General features: G+C 40.4%; 3 protein-coding genes across 5 annotated transcripts; 2 read left to right on the top strand and 1 right to left on the bottom strand.

Annotated features, from left to right (window-relative positions):
- Nucleotides 1–322: 322 nt before the first annotated feature.
- Nucleotides 323–6,900, top strand: LOC111450278 (auxin response factor 19-like). Of its 2 annotated transcripts, XM_023090313.1 has the most exons (14): nucleotides 323–591; nucleotides 745–881; nucleotides 1,611–1,723; nucleotides 1,796–1,891; nucleotides 2,010–2,066; nucleotides 2,162–2,317; nucleotides 2,398–2,482; nucleotides 2,698–2,788; nucleotides 2,866–3,030; nucleotides 3,125–3,320; nucleotides 3,403–3,541; nucleotides 3,670–5,453; nucleotides 6,026–6,216; nucleotides 6,307–6,900. In XM_023090313.1, exons 2-14 carry the CDS (start codon nucleotides 839–841, stop codon nucleotides 6,485–6,487), a joined length of 3,297 nt encoding a protein of 1,098 aa, XP_022946081.1. In that variant the 5' UTR covers nucleotides 323–591; nucleotides 745–838; the 3' UTR covers nucleotides 6,488–6,900. The 2 variants fall into 2 exon arrangements, with proteins under 2 accessions (XP_022946081.1, XP_022946080.1); XM_023090312.1 differs by having other exon boundaries at nucleotides 323–881.
- Nucleotides 6,901–7,059: 159 nt separating this feature from the next.
- Nucleotides 7,060–13,721, bottom strand: LOC111450279 (oligouridylate-binding protein 1-like). 2 transcript variants are annotated; one of them, XM_023090314.1, is made up of 12 exons: nucleotides 13,416–13,721; nucleotides 12,033–12,094; nucleotides 11,618–11,720; nucleotides 11,235–11,311; nucleotides 11,100–11,161; nucleotides 10,909–10,996; nucleotides 10,686–10,761; nucleotides 10,516–10,546; nucleotides 9,959–10,078; nucleotides 8,465–8,550; nucleotides 7,877–8,050; nucleotides 7,060–7,625 (listed from the first exon to the last, which is right to left on the bottom strand). In XM_023090314.1, the coding sequence occupies exons 1-12, from the start codon at nucleotides 13,494–13,496 to the stop codon at nucleotides 7,323–7,325; spliced, it is 1,263 nt and encodes a 420-aa protein (XP_022946082.1). In that variant the 5' UTR covers nucleotides 13,497–13,721; the 3' UTR covers nucleotides 7,060–7,322. The 2 variants fall into 2 exon arrangements, with proteins under 2 accessions (XP_022946082.1, XP_022946083.1); XM_023090315.1 differs by lacking the exons at nucleotides 11,618–11,720; nucleotides 12,033–12,094.
- Nucleotides 13,722–14,205: 484 nt separating this feature from the next.
- On the top strand, nucleotides 14,206–16,194 carry LOC111450500 (pollen receptor-like kinase 3). Its single transcript, XM_023090679.1, has 2 exons — nucleotides 14,206–15,484; nucleotides 15,568–16,194. The coding sequence occupies exons 1-2, from the start codon at nucleotides 14,221–14,223 to the stop codon at nucleotides 16,131–16,133; spliced, it is 1,830 nt and encodes a 609-aa protein (XP_022946447.1). The 5' UTR covers nucleotides 14,206–14,220; the 3' UTR covers nucleotides 16,134–16,194.
- The last annotated feature ends 347 nt before the right edge of the window (nucleotides 16,195–16,541 follow it).

The raw sequence follows: 16,541 nt of genomic DNA on the forward strand, positions 1-16,541 counted from the left end.
AAAAAAAAAAAAAAAAAAAAAAAAAAAAAAAAAAAAAAAAAAAAAAAAAAAAAAGATTTTGTTACCTGCGTGTGAACTTTGGGGGCGTTAGGTAATGAATGATCTAGTTTGAGTTGGGCACACGGTCGGAGACGAGCTGAAATAGTAGGTGTTGTATCTGTTGTGCGCTTTTTAAATCGATTGGGTAGGAGAGGATAGGAATGATTTGAAGAGGAGCCAACCCATGTGGAAAGCTCCTGCTTTATTTTCCTAAAAGCCAAGAATATAAAATGAGGAGGAAAGGAGAAATAGTAGGATTAACTGCTACAATTCATTCTTCTCTCTTTTATTACACACTAGTAGTGTTCTTAATGTTAACATTCCTTTGTGCGGTGTGGTCCAGCACTCATGAGTGGTGACTCGGCCGACAGCACAAGGCCACGGCCACCCAATTACAAGAACAACTCCCCCCACCACTGTTCATCGTAATCAATCATGGGGTTATGTTATTGATTTTTCTATTTTCCTCTCAAACCTTGTTCTACCTTCTATCTCTACCTTAGGCTTCTGATTCCCCGGCGACAACTCTGTGTCAGCCCCGCCACAATTTAGGTATCCACTTTTTTCCTCCACAACCCACCCATTTGTTTGGTGCCCTTAATGTCTGTATTCTGGGGAGACTCTTTTGCTCCTGAGTTGTTTTCACTCACCTACATGCGCTTAGGGTTTGAGTAAAAGGGGTTTATAATAATATATCATAAACAGGGGGCTTCTAGTGATTTGCAAAATGGGGTTGTTCCGGCTGCTACGGAACTGGTGATCCGATTTGCTTTTGGATTTGTTGGTTATATCTTACAGGATGAAAGCTCCCCCTAATGGGTTTCTGCCCAATTCTGGAGAAGGTAACTCTTACCCTTTCTTATGTTTTACACACAAATTTCTTTTCTATTCGTCATTCCCCATTTGTTAAGTGAATTAAGTGAGCAAATGAAGTTCTATTCTTCCATTTCCTTTAATGTCGTGGCCATCTTTAACAACAATCTTACAACAATTGCCCACATTATTGCTGATCTTCTCTATAATGTTCTTTAAGAACACGATCGATGAGAGATTCTGAAGTTGTGTATGCTTCGGGCATGTTACAAATAAATGAACTTTTCATTGATTGATGCAAAGCAAGAGAAAGAAAATAAAACAAGAACCAACAACAACAACAACACATACAAGCTGCTACAAACAAAACTAAAAGCTTTGGAACGTTCTTTGGAAAGGCAGCATAAAGAACAAGGGATTTCATCTTCTTTAATGGGACATTTTAAAGGACCCCATGGAGGATGGAGGGCTTAGGATTGGAGTGGTGTGTGCCTTGGGAACCATAGTCTATAACATTTCTGAATTTTGGCGTTCAAATCTGAATCATGGGTGCACCATCTGAGAGGAAACCTGTTGGAGGTTGAGATTGATGATTGGGCCATTTTATCTACATTTTTACCGCCTCTACAAGTTGCGACCAGAGAAGACTCGTGGCGCTGGTCTTTAGAACAAGATCACATTTTCGCTTTATTTTGTATATCTCAATCTTCCAAATATCATAAGAAACAATTTAATACTGGGAATTTGGTTTGGAACAGGTGAAAGGAAGAACATCAATTCTGAGCTATGGCATGCTTGTGCTGGGCCTCTTGTTTCGTTACCTCCAGTTGGAAGTCTTGTGGTTTACTTCCCTCAAGGCCACAGTGAACAAGTATGTCCCTTATCTTCCAACTTAAATAAACATGTACTTATGGATAGTGGTTTGTGATGGTTCACCTTTCAGGTTGCAGCTTCGATGAATAAGGAGACTGATTTCATTCCAAGCTACCCTAACCTTCCTTCTAAGTTGATCTGCATGCTCCATAACGTCACGTTACATGTACGTCGCCTTCCATATCCCATAGAGCTAATGAAATCTCTTAAATCGAACTCATAAATATATAAAGGAATGAATATGTGAGCAGGACATGAGATGATTGTTTTGTGTTCTGAACCAGGCTGATCTTGAAACGGATGAAGTGTATGCACAAATGACCCTTCAACCAGTGAATAAAGTAGGTTAACCAGTCAATCAGTGTTCTATACTTCATATTGGATTCATTTGTACATTCAAATATTTTTCTTCTCAAAAGAATTTTCTGCTTTGCAGTACGAAAAAGAAGGTTTATTGGCATCTGATATTGGCCTCAAGCAAAACAGGCAGCCTGCTGAATTCTTCTGTAAAACTCTAACAGCTAGCGACACCAGCACTCACGGTGGATTTTCTGTGCCTCGTCGTGCAGCTGAGAAGATTTTTCCCCCATTAGTGCGCATCACATTTCATATTTTTAAAACAGTTTCATATAATCTTTCTTATTAGCTCATATTGAAAAATTTTAATTATAGGACTACTCGATGCAACCCCCTGCTCAGGAACTAGTGGCTAGAGATTTGCATGATAATTCGTGGACATTCAGACATATTTACCGCGGTATGGAACCTTTCATTTTTTCCCCTTAGCATTTTGATCTTCAATTAAAGATCTCTCTCATATTTGCACAATAGACTAATGTAGGTGTCTTTTGAGATGATGATTTCAATTCTTCATGTATTTTGTCTGTTCATTTTGATTTACCCACATGTACTTAGAAGAACATGAATATGAATTTTATCATTTTGATGAGCTTAGAAATGCATAAAATACAGGCCAACCAAAAAGACACCTTCTGACCACTGGTTGGAGTGTTTTTGTCAGCACAAAACGACTCTTTGCTGGAGATTCGGTGCTCTTTATAAGGTATAAAATCATCAGTTTGTAACTCACCTGAATTATTGCGTACACAAATGCTGATCCTCTCTACTGATGCACTATAGAGATGAAAAGTCACAGCTTCTCTTAGGCATAAGGCGTGCTAACAGGCAGCAGCCAGCTCTGTCTTCATCAGTCATATCAAGTGATAGCATGCACATAGGAATTCTTGCTTCTGCTGCTCATGCAGCTGCAAATAACAGTCCTTTTACCATATTTTACAATCCTAGGTAAGTACTGATTCATATTTTTTTGTTCTAACTCTACTAAAATTTTGTGCGATTTCAGTTTCAGTATTCAACCATCATTTCCTGAGTTTTTCAGGGCCAGTCCTTCTGAATTTGTGATTCCTTTGGCCAAGTATAATAAGGCAATGTATGCACAAGTTTCCCTTGGCATGCGATTTAGGATGATGTTTGAAACCGAGGAGTCGGGAGTACGTAGATATATGGGTACAATTACTGGTATCAGTGACATGGATTCCGTACGATGGAAAAATTCACAATGGCGCAATCTTCAGGTACTAAGTTCTAGTAATTAAATATTAGCTTTATGTTAATGGCTTGCTTCAGATGCTTACCGATGATGTATACTTACTGAAGGTCGGATGGGATGAATCGGCAGCTGGTGAACGACCAAACCGAGTTTCAATATGGGAGGTTGAGCCTGTTGTGACTCCTTTTTACATATGTCCACCTCCATTCTTTAGGCCCAAATTCCCTAAACAACCAGGGATGCCAGGTAATTAAAACCTATAAAAATTTCTTGCCAGTCGTGTTTAAGTTAATAGAAAGCGGCATTGGAAGAGAAGTTGAGAGTGCTTCTTCCTCTGTAATATGTTATAGTGACCTTGAGGATCGATTTTGCAGACGATGAATCTGAGATTGAAAATGCTTTTAAGAGAGCGATGCCATGGTTTGGTGATGAGTTCGGCATGAAAGATGCGTCAAGCTCAATCTTTCCTGGTTTAAGTTTAGTGCAGTGGATGAGCATGCAACATAATAATCAGTTCCCAGCAGCTCAATCTGGAATTTTGCCGTCCATGGTTGCTCCTAGTGCTCTGCATGGAACTCTTACTAATGATGAGTCATCCAAATTATTGAGTTTTCAAGCACCAGTAATGTCTTCACCAAATCTCCAATTCAGCAAAGCAAATCAACAGAACCAAGTTGCCCAGTTGCCACCAACAACGTGGTCTCAACAGCAGCAGGTGCAGCAGTTGTTACAAGTTCCTGCTAGCCAACAGTTGCAGCAGCAGCAGTTGCCACTCCAGCAGGAGCTACAGCAGCAGGTGCCCCAGCAGCAGCAACTCCAGATGCAACAGCCACAACGACAACAGCAGGCCTCCCAATCTGCTCTTCTGAACAACGGTGTTACTGCTCCGAATCATTTGCCAAATCAGACTTTGCAACAACCGCTTGTATACTCTCAGCTACAACAACAGCAGTTGCTTGCAGGCAATATACAATCACATCAAACTAGCCAACCATCCAATAAAAACTTATTTCAGACTACATCTTTATCACAAGAAGTACAGTTTCAGCCACAAATAGAGCAGCAACCTAGTCTTCTTCCGAAACACCAGCAGCCAACACAAGTTCAACAGGCCCCACTACAGTTAATGCAACAAAGTCTGTCTCAGAGAGCACAACAACAGCCACAAGTTCAGCAATTTTCACAGCCAGTCCCAACAGAGCAACAACTTCAATTACAGCTGCTACAGAAGCTGCAGCAGCAGCAGCAGCAGCATCCGTTGCTCTCCCCAGCTAGCCCACTGTTACCACCTCAGCTGCTACAGCAGCAGAATGTTCATCAGCAAAACCAGCAGTTACCACCATTGCCTTTGTCCAATCAGCATCAGTTCAGTACTAGTGGAGGCAGCTTACAAACAGAAAAACTTAACAGCAATGGCTTTTCAAGTTTAGGTCTCATGCAGTCCCAGCAGGCTCCTATAACCCACTCCCATAACCAATTCAAACCAACCATGGCAATTAGAGCATACTCTGGACTGACTGATGGAGATGCTCCGTCTTGTTCAACCTCGCCTTCCACTAATAATTGCCAAGTTTCAGCATCAAACATGCTCAATAAGAACCAACAAGGAGCAGCCACACTGGGGGGAGACCCAGTAGCTGAGCCTGCAACTAACCTGGCTCAGGACCTACAAAGCAAACCTGATTTGAGAATCAAACATGAGTTTCCTAGCTCAAAAGGATTGGACCAACTAAAGTATAAAGGCACTGTTCCTGATCAGTTAGAAGCGTGTTCTTCTGGGACATCATATTGTTTGGATGCTGGCACCATTCAGCAGACTTTCCCACTCCCTACATGTTTGGATAATGATGTACAATCACAGCCACGAAACAATATCCCTTTCAGTAATAGCATGGATGGATTGGCACCAGATACCTTATTATCGAGGGGATACGACTCGCAAAAAGATCTTCAGAACTTACTTTCTAACTATGGTGGTGGTGTTGCTAGAGATATTGAAACAGAGTTGTCCACTGCTGCAATCAGCTCTCAGTCATTTGGGGTCCCAAACTTGCCTTTTAAGTCTGACTGCTCAAATGATGTCAACGTAAATGAAGCTGGAGCTTTGAGTAGTGGACTGTGGGCAAACCACAGTCAACGTATGCGTACATACACAAAGGTTTGCCACCCCACTTTATGTCTACTTCCTTTAGTATCCCCTGTGAATAGTAAACGATATCAATGATTAGAATTAGACTTGATTGTTTACTACTTTTTCCGTTCTTATCTAGATGTTCAAGTGTATGAAAAATTTTAAATTATGGACTTGAGGGAAATCATAGGACATTTGTTGTGTCTAGGAACGAGGAAGAGATGAGGGACTTGGTCATATTTCCTCCTATGTTCAGTTCCTGTGTAAGTCGTTTTTGTAGTTATTTAAGTCAATCCACTAAAAGAACCTTGTTCTCTAGTAATTTATAGCTGTTTCTGAATCTCTGGTCCTCAACTTTGGCTTTTTATTAAATTTTAGTCGAATCATAACAAGTGCTACACTTGTAGATTGATGTTACTCTATAGGGTATAGCATGCTAGATCAAGTTCCCTTTTACATGCACCGTTTACAATGACATGATATCCACTGTTGTCGTAGTAAAGCTTGGATTCGAGCTTCAAGCTTCTGTAATTGTTTGAGATGTTTTGAACTCTGACTGAAACTATACTTTCAAGCATCTAAAACTGTTAATTCTGAAGGTTCAAAAGCGTGGATCAGTGGGTAGGTGCATCGATGTCACTCGTTACAAAGGATATGATGAGCTTAGACATGATCTTGCCCGCATGTTTGGCATTGAAGGACAGTTAGAAGATCCTCAACGAACTGATTGGAAACTTGTTTATGTGGATCACGAAACCGATATACTTCTAGTTGGTGATGATCCTTGGGAGTAAGTAGAATACTTATAAGGATTGTGCTTAATCTTTTTCTCGCTGCCCTTTTCATGTCTTGATATTTTAACCACCAACTGATTGTACAGAGAGTTCGTGAGCTGTGTTCAGAGCATAAAGATCCTGTCATCCGCTGAAGTACAGCAGATGAGTTTGGATGGAAATTTGGGTCACATTCAGGCTCCCAATCAAGCTTGCAGTGGAACGGATAGTGGAAATGCTTGGAGAGGGCAGTATGATGATAACTCGGCTGCATCATTCAACCGATAAGGAGTTTAATGTATAACACTGATCATTGCCGTCTGGTTGCCGTTCTTAATTAAAATGTGATGGAACGTTCCAAAAAGGTTCCAATCAGCTCCTGAGGTGAGGGGTTCGAACATGGAGATTGACTTGCCACCCAATTGCCATTTCTAGTTGGTTCGAACATGGTAGACGGCTAAAGCATATCATGAAGTTGATTTAGTTTAAGGCTATTGTTTCAACTTTCTTCACTCCGGTTGCTACCTGATTAAATCAAATACTAGTTGCATGGTGGAGTCAAGCTTGAAAGTGAAGACAGCTTGACCCACTTTGTTCCTGTAAATTGTTACACAAATATCGTTTATATTCCACTGTATGTAGCAGCAGCTGGGGTAACAACCCTTGGTAGATATGAAAATGAGCTTCAATTTTATGCTGTCCCTTAATTGTCATCAGGAATTGTAATTTGAGTGATGGTTTAGAGAAAGAAGGAAAATAAAAATGCTGCAAATTGCAATTACCATCACTGCAGCAACAGGTAGGATGGTTGTACCTTTGTTTGAAGGTTTCTTGTATACTTTTGGTGTTAAGGGGCCATAAAGATTCAAGGGTTGGAACTTATTTCCAGATGTCTCAAATATTGTTTCTAGCAGGATATTACAAACTAAGACCAACCATTCAAAGTAAACAAATAAAAATCACTCTGCAACACCCCTCCCCCCCGGGCTACCACTAAATTTCCAAAGGCAGCAGGTTTTCAAAGATTGTACTTGGGTCACAATCCCCAGAAAGCGTAAGTTACACTATTTCTTTAGCTCCACAAATGAACTACAAGCATCATACAATACAGCACTTCAAATACCTAGTAATACATGAGCTGTTGGGTGGTTGCAATATTTTGGAACCCACCGTCATATATAGTTTGACTAGTGCCAGCACCGCCCATCCCAATTCCCATCCCCATTCCCATGGCTGCCTGCTTGAGGGCATGCTGAGCGGCCTGTGGATGCATTAGCGCTTGTGCCGCACCCATTTTGCTCAATACCATTTGCCGTTCATAGGCAGCAAGGTCGGCTGCAGACAGACCTGGCATGTGTCCCACATTCGGTGGAGGAAGAGGGGTAGAATTCGTCCCTGGCGGGGTTGGCTTGCTACCCCATGAACACTGCAGAATTTGATTATAAAACGATTATGTGAATAAATGAAAGCTCAAGTCCTACAGTCGCACAAAATAACCTTTCCCAGTGAACCCGCATTTACTACTTGACCAAAAAAGAATAAGTTAGTCTCTTCCACGCAACACAAGTTCTCCACCCAAAATAACCAAGTTGAAATACGCATTGGCACTGAGAACTAGATCAAATCAAGATTTATTAACATTCATTTTGAGGACAATTGAAAATTTTTCATCTGTACCTTAATTGGTTTGCCACAGACAACTCTAGCATTGCCCATTTGGATGGCTAAAGCTGCTTCAGCATGAGTGCTATATCTCACAAACCCAAAACCTTTATCCCGTTGTACCCTAACATCTTCAATCATCCCGGCACCAAGGGCATGAAAATAACGGTGAAGATCAACTGACGTAACCTGCAGAGTATAAGCACTGAAAAATGATGCAATCCTGAAAGAATCATGCTATAACAGCACAAAATTAGCATGCGAAATCCAGTTTTTAGTCGTGAATAGGATTGCTTGTACTGCACATTATTGTGAATATATACACCATAAATTTATTAGAAAACCATGCTTCGGTGGAGAAAAATGAATGAACACAAAGATTTAACAAAAAGCACAGCCCACCACCACGTGAGGAGCCAAGAGAAGATACAAGCCAAACTTTTTAGATAAATTTAAGAAACCCATCACATTCAGGAGGCTTATGCCTTTAGAGATGGCAGAGAACTTTGACAAGTCCTCCAGTTGCAGGTTCACCCAAGTTAACTGTTTCACCAACTACTATGCAAATTAGTTACTATAATATTATCAAAAGAATTTCCTTGCCTCGGGAGCAAGATTCCCCACATATACGGTTGTGTATTGAGAATTATTCTCGGGTGCCTCCTCATTGGATTTCTCTTGACCACCCTCTGCAAAAATAGCCATGACAAGATTGTGAAAGTAAAACTAATAAGAAAAAAAATACAAATGGCTCATCAGAAGGACGCAGTTAGCAAAGAACGATGATAAAGAGAACAGATGGCTCAAGAAGGAAAATCGTTCACTGATGGCAATTCCTTATAAATTACTACATTAGATATCAAGAAAAAAAAAAAATTACCAACTGATAAAGTTGCTATATAAGAGATCTTTGACTCAATTCTTCACCCCTAAATGCATCGCTTGACGGTTTAGACATCCCTACTTCCTCTAAAATATTGTAAGTTTGACCCTACGTGTTTAATTGTTCAAAATTTTAACCAGAAATTCCATTCAATTTTGGATTATTCATAATCATCACATTCAAAATTAGAGATCAAAACCCAAAACATTGGTCATTAAGAAATTCACAAGGTACTTAAAATTTTGAGGTGGTTTAACTCAGATTAAATTTATAGAGATCAGAACCCAAAACATTGAGAATGTAAGTTCAAACTAGCATGTGTTGAATTATCAAAAATTTAATCAGAAATTTTAATCAATTTTGAATTATTCATAACCATCACATTCAAAATTAGAGATCAAAACCAAAAATACTGGTCATTAATAAGTTCACAAGGTACTCGAACTTTGAGGTGGTTTAATTCGTATGTTAAAGTTATAGAGATCAGAACACAAAACATTGAGATTGTAAGTTTGACCGTACATGTGTTGAATTGTTCAAAAAGTTGACCAGAAATTTTAATCAATTTGGAATTATTCTGAATCATCACATTCAAACTCAGAGATCAGAACAACCAAAACATTGGTCATCAAAAAATCCACAAGGTACTTTCAATTTAAAGGTGGTTGAACTCATAGGTTAAAGTCGTTTAACTTGGGATTACAAAGTTAGAGACACAAACTCAGCTTTATGAAATCTAGACTCTAGTATGATTACCAACTCTTTTTTGGCAAGAAATACGAACTTCTCGAAGAATAATTGTCTAAGCAGACTTTGGAATGATTATTAAATATAAACAAGCAAGCTACAGACCTTAAGGACAATACATTAAGAAAGACATGTCCGTCATTAGACAAGATCAGCAAAAATGTAGGTTTAATTATACACACTGAGAAAAGTTCTAATGCACGTGCCGGATATAATTATAGCTGAACAACATGCAAGAAACAGGTCAAGGGTCAAGAATGAAAAGATAGAGCAACATGAATAACCTCAGGCCAGGGCAAACAAGAAGAAGAAAAGGCTCCCTATTCAACAGCCAGAACTATCATGCGTGTACAAAACTTGGAAGATTTCAACCATCACTATAAAAGTTTGAAAAAGGTAAATAAAAGAATTCTATGAAGGTTACTAAAGCTGAAAATCTCGGAGTTACATATCTCTTGATGAAATACCTGAAGATCCAGTTGTAAGCTCTACAACACTTCTGGAATCTGAACTCTGTTTGTCATCACCAGAACTAGCACCTTTTGTGGCCCAATTACACCTAATCTGTCGACTCCCAAGCCACTTTCCTTTATGGTCAAAACAGAGGGGAAAAAAGAATATACAGCAGTTTCTAATAAACGAAACAACAATTCTCATGTCCCAAAAAGTGAGCATAGAGAAATGATCTTTATGGCACTTTTAACACCAAAGAGCATAACAATGATATCCAGTTAATGAAGTAAATTAGAACCTGATATGCATACTTTATTATACAAGTGTGACCTTAAAAAAAATATCTCATATAACTTTTTAAATAGTTTCGAACGAACCAAGGAACCAAGCCTAGACTTCAGGATCTCTATCCAAGGTTCAATCTTACACTGTTTTCAATTCCTTAATAATCCCATTTCTCAGTGCATTCCTTACATACATGGCTCAAGAAATGATATGGTTAACCAGGTCACTAAATAGATAAAAGAAATTACAACAGAAGATTTCCAAATGCAAGAGGGAGTAGGTATACCATTTAGGTCATTAATTGCACTTTGAGCATCCTGAAAACAGAATAAATAACTATCAACAGGAGTACGACTATGTCCTGAAGAAAGCAAATACAAGACTTCCTATATTGGTAGAACATAAGGGTGGCGTCCAGGAAGGGGGAAACATCTTATAGTAAACAAATGCCAAAACCTGCTCACTCCGAAATGCAACAAAACCATAGCCCCTCGAGCGTCCAGTTTTCTGGTCCCACATAACTCTTGCATCCCTGAAGTATTTAAGGCAAGTAAAGTTAGAGGTGCTAGATCAAGGTGATTTCAGTTGCATAGTATTAAGTTACGCTCTACCACATCTCAAACGTTTGAGCATTAGCCAAGCAGACGGACTCAAACAAAAAATTGGAGAGTGCACTTACGAACAACTGGGGTAAACAGAAAAGCATGCAAACAACGTAGCATCAGTAACCTCAGGGCTGAGATCACCAACAAATATATTAAAATGACCTGAAAAAATACACCATACTAAAAAATCAGCAGCCGCATACTACAAACTCATCCTCATTAGATACAGAATCAAAAGGAAAGAGAAACAATCTAAGCATACAACCAGATGTATCTTCCCTCTGACTACTTGCATATGCCCAATTAACTTTTACAGGTTGTCCAAACCTGTAAGAAAATGTATTGAAATAAATCTCAATCGGTTAATGTCAATAAAAATGCAAGAAATAATCTCACTTACAAGTTTCTTCCATTGAGAGAAATAATAGAAACTGCAGCTGATCTGCGGTCAAAGTAATCCACAAAACCATAGGAGGACTGCATAAACAGAAATAAAACTAAAGACATAAGGTCGGCACCTATTTATATAACAAAAAACAAGGGCATAGTTGTACAACCTATAGAACAAATCTAGTTCAAGTATCATATTCATATAACAAAAAAGCAGGTTCAAAGAAGATCTTGATCTTTGAATAACACTGGCTTATTTGAAATAATTCCACCAACTAGTAACTGAAGGAAGAAATAGTCGTCAAAATCTAATAGTCATTAATCGATGGTACTTATTATCATAATGGAAAGAGATCATATAGCAACAAATGGCAGTCTATACGAAAACCACACCTTCTCCTTCCTAATGAGCTTACATCCTTCAATGGGTCCAATGCTTGAGAAAACTTCTTGAAGAAGAGGCTCCGTGACTTGGGGATGAATGTTTCCAACATACCTATATTTTTCTCATTAGTTCGGATTGATGAATTATTAAGAACAACAAATGACAGAAATGTAATAGCAGCCAGTGTACTTTAACTCATTCAAACAACATATGTATCAGAATGGTATCAGTGTTAGCAAACGATGACCATGATAAGAAGTGTCAAAGGAAATCAATCAACACATGCCAAACTAATGAGGAACCCTATATCTAAGGCAAGAAAGGTACAAGTTAACCAAATCAAGACTCCATCTTACTATGTAAAAGTTATGAACTAAATGAAAAAATAGAAAAAGGAAAAGAAAATGTCTATTTAACACTCACACACTGCGGCATGTACTTGAATCAAAGCCAGGAGGCAGGTTTCCACTCAAGATAGGCTCTATCTGCAAAATAAAAAAGTAAAAAACAAGAAAAGGAAAAGGGGAGAACAGAGTTTTCCTAGAAAAAACATATTCACACTCCTCACCCAAATTCCAGCCACATGTGGAAAAAAGATTATATAAAAATAGAGTCACTGACCGACTCGAACACACTGGCAATGGGTAATGTTTTTAAGTCCAGGGATGAAAAAGACTCCAAAATGACTCATGTTCTACAGCATGAAATCTTCGAGGACTTGTCATGGAAGCCCATGTAAAGAAGAATAAGATAATGATACATTAACGATCATATTTCTGAACGAATATCCAGGTGACATCTCTTACTTAGATTACCAAAGACAACAGGTAAAGAAAATCTGGATGGCTCCTAAGACTCGCATAATGATTAGCAACAATTTGTGCAAGAAGAGAAGCGAGGAGTATTTGAAAACTAGTCAAACCGATTGTCATCAAATCATTGGCATGCAAGTTTTATCATGTATGTATGTTCGCACAAACGGGTCAATCAAAGTGAAACAGGAGGAAAAAGAAAAAGACTTGAGTCATAGAAAAACATGGAACAATACATGATTCTTAGATTAGGTCAAAGACGACGCACACTAGGCTAATGTCCATGCGCTTCTCTCATTCAAATGGGAATATAATCTCTGGACATCATGTATGATTTTTTAACCCCAATTTTAACTGTTGTCTTCAGGGCCACAAGAATTCTAAAACCCTAGCCCCGCTGTTTCCTTATTTTCCAACTACTCGGGAGCTTTTGTTTTCATACTATAAGCGTTGAACAACCTCAGTCGGAAGTCAAGAACAGCTTCTCAGTGGCCATATTTCTAAACATCAAAGCCTTGGCTTGGAAGTTGTGGTTGAAAAGAAACCATACACGTTTTTGCAGCACTACGAAGAACTCATTTGGAGTACTCTTTACTACAATACAACTTGTTATAGGTCCTCGTGAAAATGATTTCGTCGGCATGATAATAATTTATACATACCAATTAGAGGAATCCCTTTCTAAGATTTTTGTTCTATAACTTATTTCTAGTCTCCTCTCAAAGATTGATATCTTATCACCAGTAAAGCTTGTAGTTCTGTAATGAAATCTTTCCTGTTTCCATTTTTCAAAAAAAATGAAAGAAAAAAGAAACCAATATATCGTTTATTCATAAGAGGAACCCAAATGTGAAGAAAATAGCCGGGAGAGAGAGAGATCCAAGCTCGTATAATACAAAAGTGATGAATAAAGGATCGATCAGAAGAGGATACATATGTTGCAACCAATGTAACGATTAAAAAAAAAAAATGAAAATAGGAGAGAAGTAGAAACCTGAGGAGCAGCGAGGAGGGCGGGGTGGGGATACAGAGACTGCTGCATCATTGCCTGCTGTCTAAGCCTCTGATAATGCATCTTCCAAGAAGAGTGAGATTGAGATGGAGGAGACGAAGATCTTGAATTGGGGGTTCTAGAAGGAAGAAAACGAAAGAAAAAACAAAGAAAAACCAAACAAACAGGGAAAAAGAAAAGAAAGAAAAAGAAAAACCCTCGAAGGGAGGGAGCAGAGAGAAGAAAGACGAGCGCAATACAGAGTTTGAGACGAATAGATTTTGGAGTAAATGTAAGATCAGATCTGCTCGCACCCTTTTATATGAACTTGTTTTGTATATTTCAGCTTCGCCCCTGGAAAATGTTGGACTTTATATTAATTAATATGTTTATTTAACCTAGTGTGTGAATATAAAATAAAAATTAAGATGATTATTTATTTACCAGTTTTTTAAATTTTAAAAAAAAAATGTGACATTTACATTAAACAACTATTTACCCATTTAAAAAAATTGAGATATAATTATTAATAATAATAATGAATGGCTTAGAGATTAAAGTAAGAAATGAAGCAACAAAAAAGGTGCGGCGTATGTATGGTTGGTGGGTGGAACTAAATATAGTTGAAATTTTGAACACAACTATTCTTAGAAACTGGTGTAATTATGGGGAAGGATCTATTTTGGAAGGCCAAGAGTGAGACGAAAAAAAAGGTTCGCCCAACACAGTCGCAGACAACCACGCAATTGTTCGAACAGCGGCTGGTTTGTATCCAGACGTGTTTTCCATTTTCCGTTCCGGCTCTGCAATGGCCGCTGTTCGAATCGTGTTCCTGTTCCTCCTCCTGGGTGGTCTCCCCTTGTCGTGTCCCCTGTCCGAGAAGGAGGCCCTCCTCAAGCTTAAGCAATCCTTCACCCATTCCGGATCCCTCAACTCATGGAACGCGGACTCAGTCCCCTGCTCGGCTCGATGGACTGGCATCATCTGCAACAAGGGCGTCATCACCGGCCTACATCTCTCCGGCCTCCAACTCTCAGGCACCATTGACGTGGAAGCTCTCATCCAGCTCCCCCGCCTGAGAACCATCAGCTTAATCGACAACAAATTCACCGGCCCCATTCCGGAGTTCAACAAAATCGGGGTTCTCAAGGCGCTCCTCCTCACCCGGAACCAATTCTTCGGGGATATCCCGGACGATTTCTTTTCAACCCTCACCTCCCTCAAGAAGGTATATCTCTCCTCCAACAACTTCTCCGGGAACATTCCAAATTCTCTGGCCCAACTCTCCCATCTCCTCGAACTCCACCTCGACAGAAACCAATTCTCCGGCCCTCTCCCCCACCTCAAATACGCCTCCATTATAACCTCCCTCGATTTCTCCAACAACAACCTCCAGGGCCAAATACCCGACAGCCTCTCCAAATTCGACGCAAAGGCATTCGCCGGAAATGAAGGCCTCTGCGGGAACCCACTCCCCAAATCCTGCGAAGACAATGCTTCTCCTCCTCCTGGGGAGTCCCAAGCGAACATCTCCAAGTTGGTAGTGGCTTCATTGATAGCCGTGGTTGTGTTTCTGATGGTGTTTATATTTCTGAGCGCGTCGAAGCGCAGAGAGGACGAGTTCAGCATGCTGGGGAGGGATCGGGAGGAGGTGGTGGAGGTGCACGTGCCTGGTTCAGCCCAGGATAGGCAGTCGATTAGGAGAGGAGGTGGTGACTCCAGGAGAGGCTCGAAACAGGGGAAGGCAGGGATGACCGATCTTGTGGTGATCAACGACGAGAGGGGTACGTTTGGGTTGGCGGATTTGATGAAGGCGGCAGCGGAGGTGCTGGGGAATGGCGGGTTGGGGTCGGCGTACAAGGCGGTCATGTCGAACGGGCTGTCAGTGGTGGTGAAGAGAATGAGAGAAATGAACAAAATAGGGAAGGATGGGTTCGATGCGGAGATGAGGCGGCTGGGAAGACTGCGGCATCAGAACATACTAACGCCTTTGGCGTATCATTATAGGAGAGAGGAGAAGCTGGTGGTGTCAGAGTACGTTCCAAAGGGCAGCCTGTTGTACGTGTTGCACGGTAAGTGCGTGCGGTAGGTAGTTGTTAGCGAATAAATTAGATGGATAATGGGATCTGATTATATAATATATAAATTAAATCAGGTGACCGTGGAGCCTGCCATGCTGACCTTGACTGGGAGACCCGGCTAATAATTGTGAAGGGGATCGCAAGTGGTCTGGGGTTCCTCCATTCGGAATTCGCGACCTACGATCTGCCGCATGGGAATCTGAAATCCAGCAACGTTCTTCTATGCGACGACTACGAGCCACTTCTGAGCGACTACGCGTTTCATCCGCTCATCAATCCCAGCAATGCGAGCCAGGCAATGTTCGCCTACAAAGCCCCCGAGTACGCCCAGAACCAGGAAGTTTCTCCCAAGTCTGATGTTTATTGCCTTGGAATTATCATTCTGGAAATAATGACCAGCAAGTTTCCTTCTCAATATCTAACCAATGGCAAGGGTGGCACCGATGTGGTGCAGTGGGTCTCCTCAGCAGTAGCCGAGAAGAGGGAGGCGGAACTCATCGACCCTGAGATTGCAAACGACGCCCCCGACGAACTGGATCGAATGGTCCAGCTACTCACAATCGGCGCGGATTGCACTCACGCCAGTCCTCAGCAACGGCCGAATATGAAGGAAGCCATTAGGAGAATAGAAGAGATTTGAAAACATCAGACACAGGAATATTCATTAATTTTAAAGCTGCAAATACCATTACTTTTTTTTCCTTTTTCCCAATTTTTTTTTTTTAAACCAAACCAATTAAAAAGGCACAAAATATAAAATAACAAAATAAAAAAAACTAATGTGGCAGTAGATAATGGACAGTTCGATTGGAATTTGAGAGTGTAAGTAAATTAATTGAAGTAGGGAAGCGATGGAGGCGGGGATAGGCGGAGAGGTGTGTGAGCGTCTCTCAATCCCCTGCCGCCCGCCGCCGCAACACGCCACCAGATCCTATCTGCTCTGCATGCCTCCGCCTGTTACTGTGTAACATCATTACTTCACCTCTGTTATTTTTTGCTTGTAAATGAATTTACAACAACATTGGGGGGGGGGGGGGGGGGGGGGGGG

This window comes from Cucurbita moschata, unplaced genomic scaffold (genome assembly GCF_002738365.1).
Source record: "Cucurbita moschata cultivar Rifu unplaced genomic scaffold, Cmos_1.0 Cmo_Scf00012, whole genome shotgun sequence".
NCBI lineage: Eukaryota > Viridiplantae > Streptophyta > Magnoliopsida > Cucurbitales > Cucurbitaceae > Cucurbita > Cucurbita moschata.